Source organism: Falco biarmicus, chromosome 5 (genome assembly GCF_023638135.1).
Source record: "Falco biarmicus isolate bFalBia1 chromosome 5, bFalBia1.pri, whole genome shotgun sequence".
Taxonomy (NCBI): Eukaryota; Metazoa; Chordata; class Aves; order Falconiformes; family Falconidae; genus Falco; species Falco biarmicus.
This window is the reverse complement of record NC_079292.1, coordinates 67,274,863-67,294,330: the sequence shown is the minus strand read 5'-3', so window position 1 is coordinate 67,294,330 and position 19,468 is coordinate 67,274,863. Positions and strand designations below refer to the sequence as shown.

Here is a 19,468-nt window from a genome sequence, read left to right as displayed (position 1 = left end):
TACACTATTCTGCATGCTTTTTGATTAAATCTGAATTTATTTTCCATGATGAAAGCTTCCTAAACTTCTAAAACCCTGCACTGACTGTGAAGGCAATGTTAGCAGTTTAAAAGTTACAAAACTGTTAGACACATAATAATCTATAGTATTTTCTTCATCAAATGCCTGGCTGACAGCTAGGTATTGCCTTAATTTGCTCTTCATTTCAAATGTCAGATTGTGCAAAACTAGTTCATAACCTCTTCAAACAGCAGCACACATCAATAAGAAGGCAATTAATTAGAAGCAACAGTAATCTCTCCGAGTAACACACACTTCCAGGCAAGGAATAATATAAGCATAATATCCTGCTCACACTACTCAGAAAATGTTAATTAGCGCAGAGATTTACACTTTCTGTTGTTACAGATTAGATTCAGTTCCAACATCCCTGAAACAGATAAAATGGCCCCAGAGAAGTGACTTACCTGCAGCATTTCGCCGGTGTTCTGCTAATGTATAAATTTCCTGCAGCTGTTTCTTCTGATCCTCACTCAGCGGTGCTGTCAGTGAATGGTACCAGGCTGCGTCTCGGCTCTGCACCGCTGTCGGAACAGGCATGGATGAAAAACGATTATCAGGTTACACTGCAAGTTAATTTCAGAAGAACAAAATGAAACACACAGAATCCCTGGTTGGTTTTAAAACAGATTTTGCACTGCAAAACAGGTTCAGTATTCCTGTCAGTTTTCTTAGCACAGAATCCCAGCTATAATAGAGGCAATCTAGTTTGGGGAACTTAATTACATCCTCTGCTTTCTGAAACAGAAACTTTGTGGCCATTATTCATGAGGTGGATCTTCTAATTTAAAACTCATAGCAAAACTAAAAGCAACAGGATTAGTCAAACAGGAAAGGGAGAAAATAATTTCTCCATTATGATTTTAACATCTAGAAAGTGACAAATATTTCTACATATAGGAGTCCCTCTAGTGACCGAGTCCCACTTATTTAGGCTGTGACTGAAAAGTTCTGAAAGAGACCATGAAGAGGATTAATCTCTGGCTGTATTTGCTACCATTTGTTTTTTGCAGTACTTGTAAGCCAAAAATTCTTAGGACTAACATTAGAAAGCAAGATCGCCTTTTCCAGTTTCAATAAGCTAAATTATTACTTGTAACAAAGAAAAGGGTTTTTCCTGATGCTCATCAACATCTCCAGACTATTTCATCACATCATTCTGCCAATTAGCAAACACATACTTAAAAGTGCTTGTGTAAAAAACTGGTATTCATCAACACCATTTTCAAGGTCAAGAGGTGTGCTGAACCCTTCAAGAGCAGTTTCTTCCAATGCATCTTCATCCCAGTCGTCATCATCATCATCATCTTCGTCCTCTTCCTCTCCACCTCCACCATCACCTCCTCCTCCTCCTCCACCATGGTTGTCTTGCATCACCTGGCTCACTTCATTTGCCTCCTCCTCATCACTTGGTATCTCTTCTGCAAAGGCATTAATGAATTTTGTTTAAAAAGTTTAAAAAGTTTAAGGAAGCAATGACTTACGAACGAAGAACAATTAGTAAGTTTAGGGCTTGGCTGGAAAGGGGACCCTCTGTTAACACCCTTCCCTCAAAATCTCAGAAGGACTGGAAAAATGAAGCCATTAAAATGCTTTCTACATTCAAGATCAGTTAAACTTTTGTTTCTGAACACACCTGGAGAATGTGAAACTGCCATCTTTTTTCTTCCTTCATTTATGCAGTCACCGTGCAATTAAAAGATCCAAAAATTTTGAGGAATTGTGTCTTTGACAAAGTGTTCCATCACTGTGCTTTTGAAATTATGAACACATAGAGACTTGCATAGACTTCACAAATTGATACAAAACAAAGAGAAAACCAGATGTAGGCCAAAAGTCTGCCTGGTAGTCTTCAGAATGCTCCCTTATTTGAATAAAGTTAAAATAGCTTCTTTCACTCAGCTTTACCTTTCATTCTGCTTATGAAACAACTATTATATCCTGAATTAAATGCAACTCCAATATGCAATTCTAACACTGCTGTTTGTTACAGAAAAGTATTTCTGATTTATAAACAAGATAAAAAAGACCCTTTCCAAACCTTCAGCTCTTCCTGTGTTAACAGTTTAGAAAGAATGAAGATGACTATATCTGCCACAAGCTGGGACTGAATGACAGGTCAGAGATTTGAAAATTACTGTGCTGTTTCCACACTGTATTCCTATGCATTGAGAAGAATCCTTAATTCCATTACAGAACAATCAAGTGTGGAATGGGAGTGTATTACATAATTGTCTTACATCCAATCTAATTTTCAGACCTCAAACAATCTATCTCCTGTTCCAAGTCAAATACAGTCACATAAATCTCCCTGCAACGCTGTGTAAAATTCACTCCCCACAATTCCCCCCACAGGGTATTCTTTGGTGGTTTTTCTCTTCTGGCAGACACAGCAGTAAGAGGTCTGTCTACTCCAGGAACCTCCGCTGTCTCAAACCCCACTTAGCAAATCACTTTCCATTTGGACAAAGACTTGCTAGGATTTCCTTCAAAGTTCAACCAAACAGGTCTTTCAAATAGTTGGGTACTAGGAACAGCTTCCTTCCAGGGATCAAGAATATAACCAGTGCAGTCCTGGTTATGTGAGAAGATGGAGCACATGCACAACCCAGAAGAGTAGATTTACAAGTTTTATTGTTACTCTTAAACCAATACTACCCTTTCACAAAGTGTTAGCTGTTATACACTGAAACATTTTGATCACATTTTGGAAGGAAAAATCAATTCCTAAGATGATCTTTCAAGCACCCAGTAAGACGAGCTATTTCCAGCAGACTAATAAGTCTTAAAAATGAACTGCAATTTCTTACCCCCTTTAAATTAAATCCAGACAAAATCCACAATGTGAAAAGGGGAGATTTTACCATTATCTTCTGCAACGTGTTTTTCATCTTTAGCATGATCCTCATGTTCTGTGAGTTCCCGTGAGGCGCAAACTTGTTTTAAGCCCAAGAAGAGGAGGAGGATTGAAGGGACAATCTGGGCAGCCACAGCATCCACTGCAGGCGGTCGGTTCTGCAATTCCATTAGGATGCTCAGTCCTATTATACACATCTTCCTGTCATGGAGTCTGAAACAACACACACTTGTTAGGACAAAAAGCAGATTCTTACTGCAAGGATATGTAGAGAGCTTTAAAGTCCTAGTGCTTGACAGGGCAGAAGACAATGTCACAGAGACTATGCTCAGAGCCTACGCTGGATGATCCTAAACACATTATTTCATTTGTTCTGAATCTAAATTCCCCACTCAAAAGTACTTGCCCAGTAACATTTACATACCTTTCAATAACTGGTCAAAATCCTGGAACAACTGTTTCTGATTACCAAATGCAAAGTTTGGAATGCTGAATAAATACTGTTTAATAGTTATGTAGAATATCTTGTCTGTAATAAAGCATTTGATACAGCTTATCATCATTAAATAGAATGGAAAATTAATTTGCCTTGGCTTCGATAGCAGTACTGTTGCAGGGACTGAAATTAGCAAAATACTATTAGTGAAGAGTAATGATAAGAAGGAATGCACTGAATTGCAGTGTGTATTTATGGAGTGCCACAGGGTTAGCTGCATTTAAACATGTTTACGAAGAGTCCATCAGAATGGCTGTATTACACATCCAATTGCTAACACTAACTTGAGACACATTGCTAACTCCAGTGAAAGCAGGGAAATAACTCCACTGTATCAAGAATAACTGGCAGTACTCTCAAACAGGGAATTTGCAAATGAGCAGACCTCCAGTAAAACAAAAACTGTAGATAATTGAAGGGGAAAAAAATCACGAAGCTAGTAGCAAAAAGATTTTTATGTGACCACAACCAGGAAACTAGGTAAGAGCCTGTGCTCTTAAAAATAAGAATTGATTTTCACCTCCAGAAACAGAAGCTATTTGCAAACAAGACAGGGAGAATTCTCTAACTGCCTCTGCAGATACTCTTTGGTCCTCCTTTACTGAAAACACCAGTAGTATTCAACTCTCCTCTAACATTATGCTATTTTGCTATTAAGGGCACTTGAGAGGAGCTTGTTTTGTTTGAACTGTTCAATTTAATGCTGACAGCTTCTATGCAAGTCTTCTGCAGGACAAGTAGTCACAGCAAGAAGTTTCAGCAAGACCTACAGAAACCAAGCAAACCTCTAGAACTGCCAGAAAATGTCCATCCTCCAGACTCTTGGTAGACACTTCCATTAGCGGATCAGTTTTATTTTGGAATGAAGAAGATATGAGTTGAGAGAGAATAAACTAGTAAGACGTGCAGCAAAGAATACAATAAAGCTTACAGTGGAACAGCCAGCTCAATCCACCACTTCAAAAACTGCTACAGAAATCCAGTTCCAAGGTGCTTACAATTTCATTAACAAAGATCCCAAATAACATGCTATTGAATTATAATATTCTTTAAGTAATATAAGTGATCATGTATTACAGCTTTCTGAACTTTACATATGCTTAAACAAGGCTGGGGACCTGGAGGGATTTTATTACACCTCTCATTTTGTTAGTTCTGTTAGAACTTTGTGAAGTGATTCCATTCTCAGAGCAGTTGACAACAACAATAAAATATATATTACCACATGAAACATGATGATCGCAGAAGACCTTCCAAGAAAAGCAAAGTCAACTAGCCTATCCAATGACATGTTTTGTCATGTTGAGTTTGGCTGCTCCATTACACGTGTTGAAAAATGTACCAAAATGCAAGTAGGCAGAGAGTTTCTTTCCATCACTGCTAACAGCAATGCCTTCTTTTCAGAAGGAATGGGGCACAAAAGAGGGCATACAAATCAACCAAGGAAACCAAGTCAGGGGAACAGGGTCTGCTTTCACAGAAAAAAAAAAAAAAAAAAAAAAAAAAGACCTAAACTCCTTACTCTTGTCAGTTTTTCTGTGTTGAAAACAAGCTCATCACCATTTGCTCCAAGTTACAGACGATGCTACCTACGAATGAAGCATTGCTTTGCTGGGAGAATTGTCTTCACTGCAAGTACAAGAGGAAAGAACTTTCTCTACCTCCTCACTCTGCCAGCACCTTCATTCAAGTTTGACCAAAGCTCTGTAATCTATGCACAACACCTCTATCCTGCATCTTGACACTGAAAAGCCATGAAAATTTCTTTAAGCCTCAAATGTATAATGAAGCAATTTCAGTGTATGTGCCAGAGTAGTTAATGACAATTCGCATTTATAATACATTTGAAAAAGCTACCATTACACAATGTCAACTGCAAAATGCAACACAGTAAAATGTAAGAAAATTCTAGTAAGTAGTGGCTTAGCTTCATACTCCATTATCTTTTCTTGACAGCAAACAAAAGTGCAAGAATCAAGCATTGCTGTTTAAAAGGGAGTCATCATTAGGATGCAGCGCAAATGGCCAAAAACCACAGTATATTTGTCATGCTCAATTTTCAAGCTTCTAAACAGAGAAATTATAAGAATGAACATGTCTTCAGAATATGCATGTTATTAGAAACCCCAGCAGGACAGCAGAAATCCAGGCATCAAGCCATCTTTAGTAAACCTGAGCCAGAAGGAGACTTGTTTCTTCCACCTGCCAGCAGAGACAAATAGCAGGATAAGCATCTGCCTTGCCTGAAAGTTCAGCATTCTACTATGCCCCAGCTGTATCAAGTACCCACAGGCCAGAACAAGCAAACAGAATTCTATGTCATTTATGTATTTTTGTAATGGCAAAGAATGCTTTCAGGACCATTCCTTTGCTGTCAAAGGGTTCATTACTTCAGCACCCTTCTGTCTGCATGAGGGACCCTGGATATGAATTTCCTCAGTGCTTTATACTTTCAGACCCATACTTGTCTGCTTAGCAGTACACATCAATCCTCCCTAACAGTCACAGACTCTGCTTGCTCCCTCAATGGCGTATCAAGCCTGTAGTGCTAAACACACAACACATGGCAGTGCAATGCATGGCTCCTAGGAAAGCCTATTTTTAACAAGCTGTGTGTGGTCTTCATAATTTACAGGACCTTTTCTTGCTAATACACTTCCTTCCAATACAGGAAAAAAAGATCTAAGAATCTTTTGTATTTTAAACAAAGCTGAAAGTATTTCAAAGGGAAATCACTAAGCCTTGCCTTTACTGGTTTACCATGCTCCTTTATGTGAGGATCAAGTTGCTTTCTCTTCAATCCAGTTCCTGGACAAATTGCAAATAATTTGCTATCTCCTCCTAGTTGCAAAGTTGGAACTAACCCTGTTTTCCTATATAAGACTGGGATTTTATATACAACTCCAAGAAAACTAGGATTTCTAACTATTTAAACTCCTCTTAAGCAAATCCCCCTATGCAGCTTCTAACACAATAAAATCACTTACTGGGGGGGGGTTTAAGCAAGTTAGTTTTTCCTCTCAGCCTAGTTTCCACAGAATAATTTTTTAGTATGAGAGTAAGCATAAGTCATGCAGAAGTCTCACCCAAATTTCAGCTGTCAAGGAAAAGGTGGAAAGCAGTAAGGAACAAATGTTTCTACAAATGGCTTTTCAGTTTGAAGTTATTGTAGAGAACATTTAGAAATAATAAATACAATATACTGTGGTACACAGGCATTATGGGCACACATCCACAGATACGTAACATCCACAATGACATACTGGATTTTTACGACGAGTTCTGAGCTCTCCTTACCTGGATCATTTTTAATATTACAAATTTCTAATTAGTTTTAAATAGTTTTCATGTTTTTAATAACATGGAAAAACAGTTACTTATCTTACCCTAACTGCTTTTCCCCCTACAAGATGTCTTATTCCCATGGATTCCACCTCATGTGTTCACAAGCGCTGCTCAAGAAATACTGCATTCTTTTGGCAAACACCATTGGCAGCAGCCTGAGCGCATGCAGGCATGCACATCCCCACCGCTGGCAGAGCACGATCTATCGGTATTAAGACTTGTGAGATTTACATGGACAAAGCATCCTGAAGAGCCACTGTTACTGGTAGGTCACAGGTTTCCTGCAGGGCTGACAAAGAAATGGCAGTACCTGGCCCTTCACACCTGGAGGTGGATCTACTTTGATCTCCAGTTTCTCTAGGATCTGTGAGTCTTCCAACTGATTTGAATTTAAGCCTAGAACTGCCTCTTGCTGGAAAGCAATCTAACTGTAAACCAAAGCAGCAGTGAATGATGGCTGGTGAGAAAAAGGACTGTACAAATCAGGCTTCCCACTGTTGTCTTCACTGATGAAGACATGAAGTCTGCAGGGGTGGACCCAAGAAAGGGTTTCAATCAAGCCAGAATTTGTTTGCATTTCTGTCTTCCCCTGTTCAATTAGGCCTCTGAATATCGGGCTGCTCTTCAGATGATGGCCTTTACTACCCTTACTAAAATAAATGGTCTTCCAGAAGCAGTGCTGTCCTGAGGGAAAGGGAGGAAGAAGTTCCTTACATCGCATCGCAGTGCCCAACAAGCAATACTATAGCAAAAGCCTTACACCTGGAAGTCACGTACTGAGGAGACAGCACTGAAGAAAGAGTCACTTTTAGATTTAAGCAATATTACAGATATTTATTGCACTGCTGGTAGCAGCAGATCAAAGAGATACATTTTAATCTGCTGCTGCCATTCAAGTGCAGAGTCTGATCAGAATCTAGCATCATGATCTCAGTGTTTCATTTTCATAGGTGTTGTCAACTTTTGTTTCAGCTCTGAAAGATAATTTAGTTGCACAGTAGTTGGAGTAGTTAATGCTTTTTGAAAAGCAACACAAAAGAACTGAAAGCTAAGCTGTAGCTCACAGGAGTACTTCAGCTTGGAGCCTAGTCAGATCTGCAGTCCTCTGAATCTGTATCCGACTAGTTTCTCTCTGAATGCTCCAGGGATGAACGGTTTAAGGCTATACATCTCTTTCATTTTTGATTTCTTTTAAAAAAGGAATGACAAGTTTACCTTCTGTGAGGAATATCTTCCTTCCTACTGTCTCTGTATGCATTCAGCATTTGATATGCAGTAGAAAAAAGTGACAGCACAAAGAGCTGAATCTCAAGAATTTTGCTTCAGTCACAAAAAAAAATGGTACATGGAAATCTTGCTCTTTTCTAAATTAGGTAGATATAAAAACAATCTAATAATTAACAATAGTATTACCATAAGGTGTGGGAGAGGCAGGCTTAAAAGTGCCATTTTTCAGCCACTGGCACTCCAAAGAAACGAAGTACATTGGGTCCTTTATGCCTTATTTGTCATCAACTCAAGTAACCCCTCTAATTGATAACACATGTATTTATGTTAAGATACAGGATGTACGTAGACATTTAATATGTGTATCATGTAGAAGTGGTCAGAATGCTCGTGATAATATGAACTGTTCACAGACCTAAAATAAGGTAGTCTATGCTGCAACTCTACCAACTACTACACTTTCATTCTCATCCCACTAAAATGTGTACTTATGACACAGGAGGGAGGAAAATAATTTTTACTGTGTACATTTGGTATGTGCTTTAAAAATAATACAAAGGACATGCTGAGAGCAAAACCCACGTATATCAGTTGGTCACTGATTGACTGGGAGTCACTATTTTATGACAGTTACGAAAAAGGTACTGCAGTGCTATAATGCACCACACAGTTCTAAATTCGTTCTAAGTTCAGTTCTAAACACTGAGGCAATAATGTAGCTATATCAAGATGGCATACAATTCTGTTCAGGGAAGATTAACTGAAGAGCGGGTATGGAGGAAAGCTACTTGGATGACCAGGGAATGGAGAAACCACCTTGTAAGAAGGCCCCTAGAGACTTGTTGGAAATTGGAAAGACAAGACTGTACCAATAAAAAACAGGTAGGAAAAGAACGACAACCTAAAATAAGGTATGCATCTATGGGTCAGGAGCTGCCTGTCTTGGTCTGTGCTCATTCGTGGCATGACTCTGACCATACTGATGCTTCACTTAGTCTGCTGGCATACATTATGCACAGAAAAGACACATTCTAAGCCTGCCCGTACACCTGCAGTCAGATGTCAGCCTGCAATGACAGAACGTAACTCATAGCAGTAAGGTAAGAGGTAGCTGTTTACTGTATCTGACTGTCTGCTTGGTCCTTAAGTAGATTTGAATCTCACAGTCAGACACCACATCTCAGCTGAGAGGCAAGCACTAACTGTCAAACACTGGACTTGACATCCACCCAGCATCAAGTGCATGCTTAGCCACGTGATGACAGGCTTTGTCCACCTTCATTTACTTCACCAATGTTCAGCTCCTGCCCAAGTGCACACTAGTGAGTGTACACATGTTCAAGGGAGGTCCAGAATGAAGTTTAAGTTCAGGAGTATGCTGAACAGTCAGTACATCAGTGGCATAATGATAAATATGCAAGTTGATCATCAACAACTCGCAGGCATTAAAATCAGCATGTTGGATTCATTGGACGGAATAATTTTTTTAAAAACTTTAAATGGAGCAGTTAAAAATACTTCATAAAATATGTAACAGAAAATATGCATACGGTATTTCAGAAAAAAGGTTAACATCTCGCTGAAATCCTGCTGGTCAGCTCTGAATACTACCCTCAACGTATGCTGGAGAAGCAGATAGTTTGTGATTAAGGAACTTAAAATTAACCTAAAATATGACCTGTAATGTACCCTTGTATCCTCACAGCACAGAAAATTCAGCACACAGCTGAACAGACCTGAAAAAGTTACACGGTCACCTTTACTGGCATCACAGCCATTAGATCTGGTGTGGATTTCTGTTATATAGACTCATCAAGGAATGAGAACTCTTCCACCAACATGACTAGGGACACAAACAGAAGTGAACAAAAAAAGATCAAAACCATAGACCTCTGAAAGAAAAACCACAATACTTGCCCAAGAAAACAGTCTGTGTCATTCATCCATTGGTTTATGAACTGTGCAGTGATAGGCTCCGGATTGTGTGGAAATCTGATGTTCTCTAAGGTGTGCAGAAGTAGGTCAGGATTGTAGTAGAGTGCAGCTATGGCAACCTGAAGACACATGGTACGAAGCTCGCTTGTTTTAACTCCTCTAGTTAACCGCTCCAGAACAGCCTCCACAAAAAGTGGAATACACTGAGCATATAAATATAAAGGAGAAGAAAAGAGAAAAAAATCCCCAACAAACATGCGTTATGTATGTTGCCAGATTATACAAAAGTTTACAATAATTTTATCAGAATTGAGTTAATCAGAGTTAACTTCAGTTAAGTCCAGGTATAACCTAGGAACATATTCTATTAACTTCCTAGTATAAAAGCATTTTAAGCCTCTGATCACATGATTATAAATCTTCTCCAAAACAGCTATTTTCTGAGCTAAAAATTGCCAATGTTATTCTCAGCACAGAGGAGAATATTTGGGGCCATTTGGTGGAATTCATTCTAGCACTTATAAAAGGTTTAGAAAAGAAGTCAAAGATATTCTGATCTTTAAATAAATCAACAATTTCAAAACTAACAGGCATTAAAAATGAAACTACCTAAATCAGCAAGACAATGAAAAGAAGTTTTTTCCTAATAAACATAAAGTAGTGTTAAATTTCTTATAGAAGTTTGAAATAGGTGTGTTTATTCAGATAAAAGCAAGTATGCACAATTTCTACACAATGAAATAAACATTTACATCTATTTCAATGTACAGGTTTATTCTTTATAACAATTTGGGAAGCATTATGAATGTTTTAGTTTATGAGTTGCATAAAATAAAAAAGTCATTTCAATTCACAGAGTTGTGGAGCTCAGCTAAGCCTTCCAACACATACTTATTTCAATGCAAATGCATACAATTCACTGTAATCCCTTCCAGGTTTCCTTTAAAAATAAAATCTTTCAGGGAACGTTTTTATCTTCAATGACTTCAGATTTACATTAGTAAAGTTATATTGGTTTCAGTGAAATTAACTGAAAACTTATCACTGAAGTCCACAGATTGCACTGTGGCAACACATATTAAAATAATTTAGGTTGGAACATTATGTAAAGAATGAGACCAGAATTTAGCCCTTAATAGGAAAATGACTACTAGCTCAAAGTGTCTTCTAAGAAACTCTTAAAAATTATGAATATGTTTTTCCCAGCAATCACAATCCACCCATGCTAAAAATTCTTCATTCCCAAATGCACTGAGTAACTCAAAATATTAAAAAGAGTCTAGTCCATATTGCTTGGAGAAACAGCTTCAATAATTGGGTATGTATAGTTAATCTCTCAGCCACAATAGTTTTAACAATGTGGTTTGCATCAAAAGGGAAATCCTATTAGGAGAAGGCAAAAACAGACAATCCTGCACATCATACTATATACTTATCATCTATATTCATTTTCCAGTCATGCCCACTAATATCTAATCACCAAAAAAAAGAAAACCCCCAAACTTACAAACTCTCCTGAGCTCGTTTACTTCTTTCTGTCTCCATTCCTACACTTTACATTACACTCAAACTCTTGAATTCCAACTGCTTTCCTCAGGAATCAGACACATATTACTGGAAACCAGTAAAAGAGAAAACCTGTTCAATATATATCACCTGGTCAATACCCCGTCCTTTGCATTGAAGAACAATTACTTCTAGGAGTTTGGCTGCATGGCACTCTGCATCTTCTCCTGCATCTCCTGTTAATACCTACCAACCAGAAAGACAATTTAGTTTGTCAGTGTTAACCACCGACAACTTTGAAAGCAAGTGTTCCTGTACCTGCATACATCAGAAAACCTCTACACAGCGTATACACGCCTATTCATGCTTTATTTTGTGAGGAATTAAGACACATAAAAAAATCATCTCTACAGGGCATAAACAAAGAAAAGTGGCTAAAGATTAATTTAAAATTTTAGAAGAAATTTCTATAGTTCTTTATGAATGTTAGTATTCTTTACATGTCATCACTTTCTCTTTTTTAAAGGAAATGTTACTTACAAGAATCATTGCCGTTTTCCACATTCTGTTTCCATTTTTTTTACTTCAATTCTAATAAATATTGGCAGATTAACAGCCTGGCAAAGCGAAATCCTACCTTTAGGCCAGTGTCTGATTAAAAACAAGATGTATGCAATCACTCTATGTATATGCACATATGTTTGAAACTGACTGCTTCTTCTCAGTACATTTCAACTCTATGGTCAGTGCCAATCAAACCTGACAAAGAAGCAGAATTCTCAATTTCTGTAAGTTTCTTAAAAATAAGCAGGTAGCTAGATGCCTAACACTTTAAAATGGCCAAAATTAGAGAAAGGCTGGAGCAGGATCTCATACTTTGTTACACATGAGAGAATCAGCGTAAAAGAGAAACATTACACATGTAGAAAGAACTTCAAATGAATTCACACCTTAGCTGACAACTAGAGAATCCAATCACAAGATACGCGACCCAAGGAAATCAGGCTTCATTAATTCCTCTACTTACCAAAAAAGCTGTTCATAGAAGAAAGTCAAGATGAACAGCAACTTTCTCCCACACAGATTTGTGCATGTAATTTTTTAAAAAGCATGTCACTTAAAAAGTGTGAAGGTGCTATCTGTACTTGGAACTGAGCAGAGACTAAATTTCATTTCGTTCTGAAATGACTGGCCAGCACCTGGGACATTCAGGTCATTCCACTTAATCTGACTGTTAAGTACCAGTGATAAATGCAACAGTAAGAATCAGAAGCCTTACCTTTTTACACATAGCATAAATGATTTCTAAGTGTTTTGGGTTAGACAGTAAAGTATCAGTGTCAATGGTCACATAATTATGCAAGAGAGGCATCATATCTGTGGAACAGGGAGAGCAAAAGAGAAAAAAATTACAACTAATACATGCAAGTACTAACCAGTGAGGCTGTAGTTCTGTAATTAATTCATTAGCTCAGATTCTTGGATATGGTTGCAAATTCAAACTCTGCAAAAGTCTGTTTTAGCAGAATTCTTCATAAAGTGCACCATGCAGAGTGCATTCTCAGAAGAGGAAATAGAATAGGATCACATTTTAATTAATTTGTGGTTTCACATTAACTTCGCGTATTTCAACTTTCTTTGAGTTCAGGACCTCCTACAACAACTGATCACACTGACAGATTTGAACATGCTTCTAGTTAAATATGCTCCTGTCATACTCCTACGCTAAACAGACGGCCAGGGTATGACTCAAATACTTGATCAATTCAAAGCAAGACACTAAATGGAAGCGACCCTTATTAAGGTCATCTTCAGAGATTAATTCCCAAACAGTGGAAACATGAATAGAAGTGATCATACCTGCAAAGTACTCAAAGCAATCCTGCTGGAAAACCTCATATAGAACACCTAAAAGCTGCCACATTTGAGGTGAAATCATCTGGCACGTCAAGCTGTAGGCCAAGGAGAGAATTTCTTCATAAAACTCTGGAAAGGAAAAACAATTTGAAGGGAGGTGCTTTAAAAAAATAGCTTGCAAATACCTTGAAATCTGAAACCAACCCCCAAGTTATATAACAACTAAAGGACAGTAATTAATAACAAAATCAGTATGTAGAAAAATAAAACAAATTGGAAAAGACTCTTTTGAATGGGCCATATGTTGGCCTATATTTACAAAACTATGCACAGTTTTCCATTATAATGGAACACACCCGAAAAATGTATTACCAGCACATCAAAGGCATTGCTTTGAAACAATTTACTGAAAAATATTTTTATTTTCTCAACCTTTGTTTTTTCTTAAAGACCTTATTACAAAACTGTAGCTATTTAGTGCAGGGTACTGATAAAGCAGTAATTTAATTGCAGACCGTGTCCATAAAATACCAATATAATTGTAGACATTGTCCTTTAACACAGCTAGCTAGAACTATAATCAGAACTGCATCTTCTGCATTTGCGTCTGACCTCCAAACCACAGGAACCAGCCTGACTAATGCACAAGAGGGCATCAGGAGAAACAAATCATAAATAAAAATTAACACCTTTTTTTCTTTAAAATAGCACACACAAAAAAAGATGAAGTTCTCTTCAGAAACATAGTATTGTTTGCAATAATTAATTTAAGAACTTTTAATGTAAAAACATGTGTTTCTACAAATTGTCTCTAAAACATACCTATAACATGTTTCTGCAAAACAAGGCCAATGATCTGTAGACAAATACTCTCGAGCTGTTGAGTTATCTGAAATGAAAACATAAAGCAGTTTATTTAAAAACTCAGAAATACAGTAATTTAATCAACGTATTTGACTAATTCAGTTTGAGAAGTTCTTCAAAGCAAAAATCACTTTTTAAATGCTGCATTAACAGTCACAATATTATGAAATAAGGTCTTACTGATATAAGTACTGCACTTTTCAATACACGGTATTGCTTTAAGACATGTCACTTAAAGCATTTTTCTTAATTTAAAAAAAAATACCTCATTTTATGGTTATTCCACAGATCCTATCAATAACTCTCTCTCTTGCCCTGTCTGGATATAAAGTAACATTGTATTCAAACCAAAATCTTTGAAGTAGAAGAGTTAAAAGGAAGAAAGGAAGAGATGCTTTTCCTTAAGATGTCTACAGAGAGCTTCCCAGAGTAGACTCAGCAAGAAGAATACATGCAGAAACTGGGAGCATACAACTGTACTGAAGTCAGGATTCAGCCTTGCCACGTTGGACAGAAGGACTACATTTATGAATTAAATTACAAGGAGATCTATATAGCCACATTGTAAGTCTAAAACCAGCAAATACAGAAATTTCATGTTAGGACGTCAGGCTTCCGAGCTTTTTCTAGCAAAGGGATTAAATACAGCACCAAGATTCATCCACTTACCTTCAGACACTTGACTCAAAAGTTATGATCCCCTAAACTCCCTCCATACTTAATGGTGAAAGGGAAGGAATTTCTAAGGAGTTTTCAGCCTCATATATCACTTCTAAAATGATCTAAGATTCTGAGATGAAGAGCACTCCACACAGTATTTTAGTTTGTGCTTCACACAACAGAAAAAAGCTGCTAAATTTACACCAAAAAAACCCCAATCCCAAAGGATAGGCTAAAACCTGAAGATCCACTTCGAACTACCATTACTGGTGCTCAGCTGAACTACCAGATTTCACTTTAGCTTTCAAAAGCTGCAAGGGGTTCTTGTAAAGGAATGAATGATGTTTTGAAATCCAAAGGAACACAATGGTCTTACAAGAAAATAATTAGTATTTTAATTAATGTATTTTTTAAATTATAAGCTTCACAAAAAGATTTCACACTTGCAATGAAACATTCTCATTGTAAAACAAAGAGGCAAAACAATCTAGGACAAAACACTTTTATGGCAACTGAGCTTAAAGTTACTGACTGACTTTGCCTCTTGTGGTCAGTCACTGAACTCCTTCCTACTTCAGTCAGCCCAAGTGGTATGGGCAGAAAGAATCTCTTTCTTCCTTGCACGTGAAATGTAGACTTAAATTGCACCACAACTGGGAGATCAATTCCTAGGACTTCTATCCAAGAAATTGCTGGGTAAACATCAAAATATGAGTCACCACTGTAAAAAATGAGCCTTACGCAAATTATTTCTCCCTAAAAACTATTGTAACAGTCTGTAATACTGTTATCCAATGAAATGTTCACCAGAATAAGGGCTAAGGATTTTACCCTCAGACTATAAATTCCCCTTGAAGTTGAGAGGTAAACAATTAAGAAATCACAAAAGTGAACTGGGCTTTAAATTCAGATTTGTCAGAGATCACTTGCTTCTGCTATTCACCATTCTGCTACAGTAAATGCACATTCATGTCAACTCAAGTGATGCAACATACATAGAAGTGCTTGTTGTCATGAACGAAAGGCACGAGTGAACAGCAGAGGAAAAGACGTATAAAAGAAAATCTCACCTCCTTGTGATCTTCCACAACTGTCAGGATAGTGTCAATTGTGTGCAAGATGCCCATGGCCATAACTGTTTTGTCCTCTACTTCCTCATATTCCTCACTCTGGAGTACTTTACCAAATATTTCAGCCTATGAAAAAAACACAACCAACTTGACATTCAAGAGCAAACTCACATTTCTAATTTGTCATGGAAAACCAAGATAGCTAATGCAACAGCAGCAATGCCTTATCTGTAAGAGCTGTCAGCATTGACAAATATGCTCCTTACCTTTGAAAGGGGACTATAGAAAATTAAAAACACCTCTTTTTTTGAGAACTCTGGCGATGTTAAGTAATTTGAAATGTGAGATAGTTAGAACTTGGCTCATTAAAGCCAGTGACAAAATTCAGTATCTTTGAAAAATTCACGTTTTAAAGATGTTTCATACAAAACCAAAGTGTTGCAAATATTATAGGTGGACCTTCATAAAGATTACTTTAAACAGTGTGCACTTCAAACAAAGTTCATTAAATGTTTGCCAAACTAGACATGTGCTTCTGACTGGACTGTTATTTTACTATTGTCTCTTACCAGGTGTTGAGTCATGTCAATGGCGATAGTAGCTACTTCCTGACTGTACTCACAGATCATCTTCTGGATTACATTAGTAAGATCATCATTTTCCGTCTCTCTAACAATGTGCAAGAGCTCTTGCATAACTGGCCTTACATAAGGCTTCACATATTCCTTGGCTAAAATAAAACAATTGAAACTAGGTGAAATCAACTATCCATAAACACAAATATACAGTATCTCAAAACTACTGAGTAACTAAGTACTCTTGAACAAAGTAATTTTTTAAAGTTTAATTCACTTAAAAAAAAAAAAAAGGCCAAAAAACCTACCCGAGGCACTTTTACAGCCTATAACTAGCAGACTAACAAAGTAAATAAATTGTACATTTACCACATTCAGTGCTGAAACATCATCTACAACAAAGATCCACTGTTTTGGGTGAATACATGCCCTCATACACAGGCAGCATTTGTTCTTAAAAATACATGCTATTTCACTTCACTAAAGAAAAACAAAGGCAGGTGCTATTCGCTTCATGAAAGCAATATGTTGATTCTAACTTCTTTTGTGCAGAGAACTGCTGTAAAAACTTCAAATCAGAATTCTGGGATGCATACAGTAACTAATGAGCAAGTGAAACTGTCTAAACATGATGAAATGTTCTGAAATCTATGTCTTTAAACACTAGAAATGTTTACATAAATCTTCACCAACCTCCTAATCTCTAAAAAAAAATTAAAAATCATCAGTGTATACAACTGATGAATCACTGTAGCATACCTTGCTCTTGGTTGCTTATTAATGTCTGAAGAGCTATGGCTGCTTCTACTTTGACAGGCATTTCCTTATCATCAATCAGGCTCTTCTTTGCCAACTCTACTGCATTCCTCAAGTTTAGCTCGTTGTGAAATTTCAAAGCACTGAATGAATGAAGTACCCAACAAGACTGCATGACAAAAAGAAAAGCAAGTTAGGGACCACTGCAATTTTTAGCATTTTTTAACTGATTCAAAACCAATGCTAACTATCTCTCTGTTCACATGTACTGTTGTGGGGTTTTTTTCTTAATTACGGTGTATTCATACAGTTTTTGCACTCAAGCAATTCTTAATTTCCTTTCCCAAATTCCAATAAATCCCATAAGTACATAATTGGCATTCACAGTTTTGGTCCTTCTGGGAGAAAAAAAAATTAAGAACAGAAATTAAAGAAAATTAACTTTGTTTGTGACTGATATGGACACTAGGGGGTTTTCATAAAGCTACACTCCAACTGACATTACCTACTCTGTTGAAATCCTACCTGTTCTTCACAGCCATCCAACCACTCTAGTTATTGAGATCTGCTAACAAAAAATGGTCACAAGAAGGGCACAACCACTGCAATTATGCAGACTGATTGAAGATGTAAACATTAACATGACACAGAATACCATCAATTCATTTGACTGACAGATCATTTTTTAAATCAAAATGCTGAAAAACTACTACACAAGGTTGTTATTTGAAATTTTACTATGTATTTGCTTTATTTCTTTAATTCACATTCAGAATGAAGTGGAACTGCAAGGGTAAGGATCATGGCAAATACTGAAACTGAAGAACTGGTAAACTTACTCTAGCTCTGAGATACCCCAGGTTAGACATGAACAATGGAAATACATGATTCTGTAACATCAGCTCCATTTGATCCTTGAAGACACTCTTCTGTTGGTGTAAATAAAAATTAATTTTGCAGACCATTCTTTTTTGCACATACTTCATTCTAGTCAGTAACCATTTCAGCTATCAACCATGGGAAATACAATGATTTGTCTATGTAACATAAAGGTATTCTCTCACAAAGACATCCAGATCTCGTAGCTTGAACTGAACAAACCTCATAAGCATAGCAAGTTCATAGCCAGATTAAGTGAAAGAACTGTACATAGAATATTCAACTCCACATTACTCATTACAATACTGTAAACTGGAATTTTCCATTTTCTTTAAGGCAATTGATTCCAGCTTATTTTTCTTAAAAAATTAATTAGGATCTAGTACCTCCATTCTTCCTACAAAGGAGTACATACATGCCTGAAGATAAATATAAGCTTAGTATGGAACATATATGAGTTTCAAATGACCTACTGTTACTATAAGCATCAAAAGTAACAAAAGTAACTTCAATTTTTTGTGTGTTTCTTAATAGACTAAGCTAATTCCTTTGTGATAGAAATCTCCTTGGCTGGAGAAGGATATTTGGTGAAAATTATCCTTAATTATTACAACCTTGGCCAACCCCAAGATATTCACAGGAAGCCAGGACCATCAGCATAGAGACTTGGGACCGTCCGGGCACTTACAGCCCCAGGATACTCGAAAAGGTATATGCTGTTACCATCTAAAGGAATGATTCAGTGGCTGAGATAGGAAGAGGGTGAAAGGGGACACTCAATACAAAATATAACTTAGGTGATCACACTACTGCTTCACCAATGCATACATAATTTTTTCCCCACACTGATTCCCCTGCCCTCAGAGAGGCAAATGAAGAACTGAGCAGAGAAAAACCACAAAGGGAAAAGAATTTTCCCTTGTGCACACAGGTCAAAGGTTTGCAGGCATTAAACTGGAGCCACTATGGAAAGCCAGGTGGTTAAGGCAGGATCGCTGTGTCTACGAGCTCCTTGCAATCTATTATCTCAGTCAGCTCACCAGCCAGAAAGCACAAATCAAGTATTTTACACAGAAACAGTTAATGGAATTTTTCAATCTGCCAAATCCCAAACACAAAATATTCAGAGTTGAGAGGAGTCTGCAGTGTTCAGCGATTATTACTTTTTTTACAATGTATATTATAACCTCATGTTTCAAGACTGAAAATTTCAAATAAGAGTGGTATGCTGGAATAAATCCTTTTTATTTCCTCAGGTTTAGAAACCCCCAAGTCAAGATGAAAGGCTCCTCACAACACAATGTTCTCTTTCACTGTTATACTCCGGCATGAAGGAGGGCATTTACAATCCAACGTAATCTACAAAATTTCCACAAAAGTT

The 19,468-nt window shown here is 37.2% G+C and overlaps 1 protein-coding gene across 4 annotated transcripts in view; it reads right to left on the bottom strand.

The window, feature by feature from the left end:
- IPO8 (importin 8) overlaps positions 1 to 19,468 on the bottom strand; it is a 50,912-nt gene that overhangs the window by 6,633 nt on the left and 24,811 nt on the right. For all 4 annotated transcript variants that reach the window (XM_056340184.1, XM_056340183.1, XM_056340185.1 and 1 more), the window contains exons 13-24: positions 18,048 to 18,137; positions 17,212 to 17,377; positions 16,447 to 16,607; positions 15,878 to 16,003; positions 14,106 to 14,172; positions 13,287 to 13,412; positions 12,706 to 12,803; positions 11,577 to 11,672; positions 9,903 to 10,123; positions 2,925 to 3,130; positions 1,242 to 1,481; positions 468 to 584 (exon numbers count right to left, since the gene is read on the bottom strand). In XM_056340184.1, the coding sequence (XP_056196159.1) occupies positions 468 to 584; positions 1,242 to 1,481; positions 2,925 to 3,130; positions 9,903 to 10,123; positions 11,577 to 11,672; positions 12,706 to 12,803; positions 13,287 to 13,412; positions 14,106 to 14,172; positions 15,878 to 16,003; positions 16,447 to 16,607; positions 17,212 to 17,377; positions 18,048 to 18,137 (1,714 nt within the window). The remainder of the gene's footprint in view (positions 1 to 467; positions 585 to 1,241; positions 1,482 to 2,924; positions 3,131 to 9,902; positions 10,124 to 11,576; positions 11,673 to 12,705; positions 12,804 to 13,286; positions 13,413 to 14,105; positions 14,173 to 15,877; positions 16,004 to 16,446; positions 16,608 to 17,211; positions 17,378 to 18,047; positions 18,138 to 19,468) is intronic.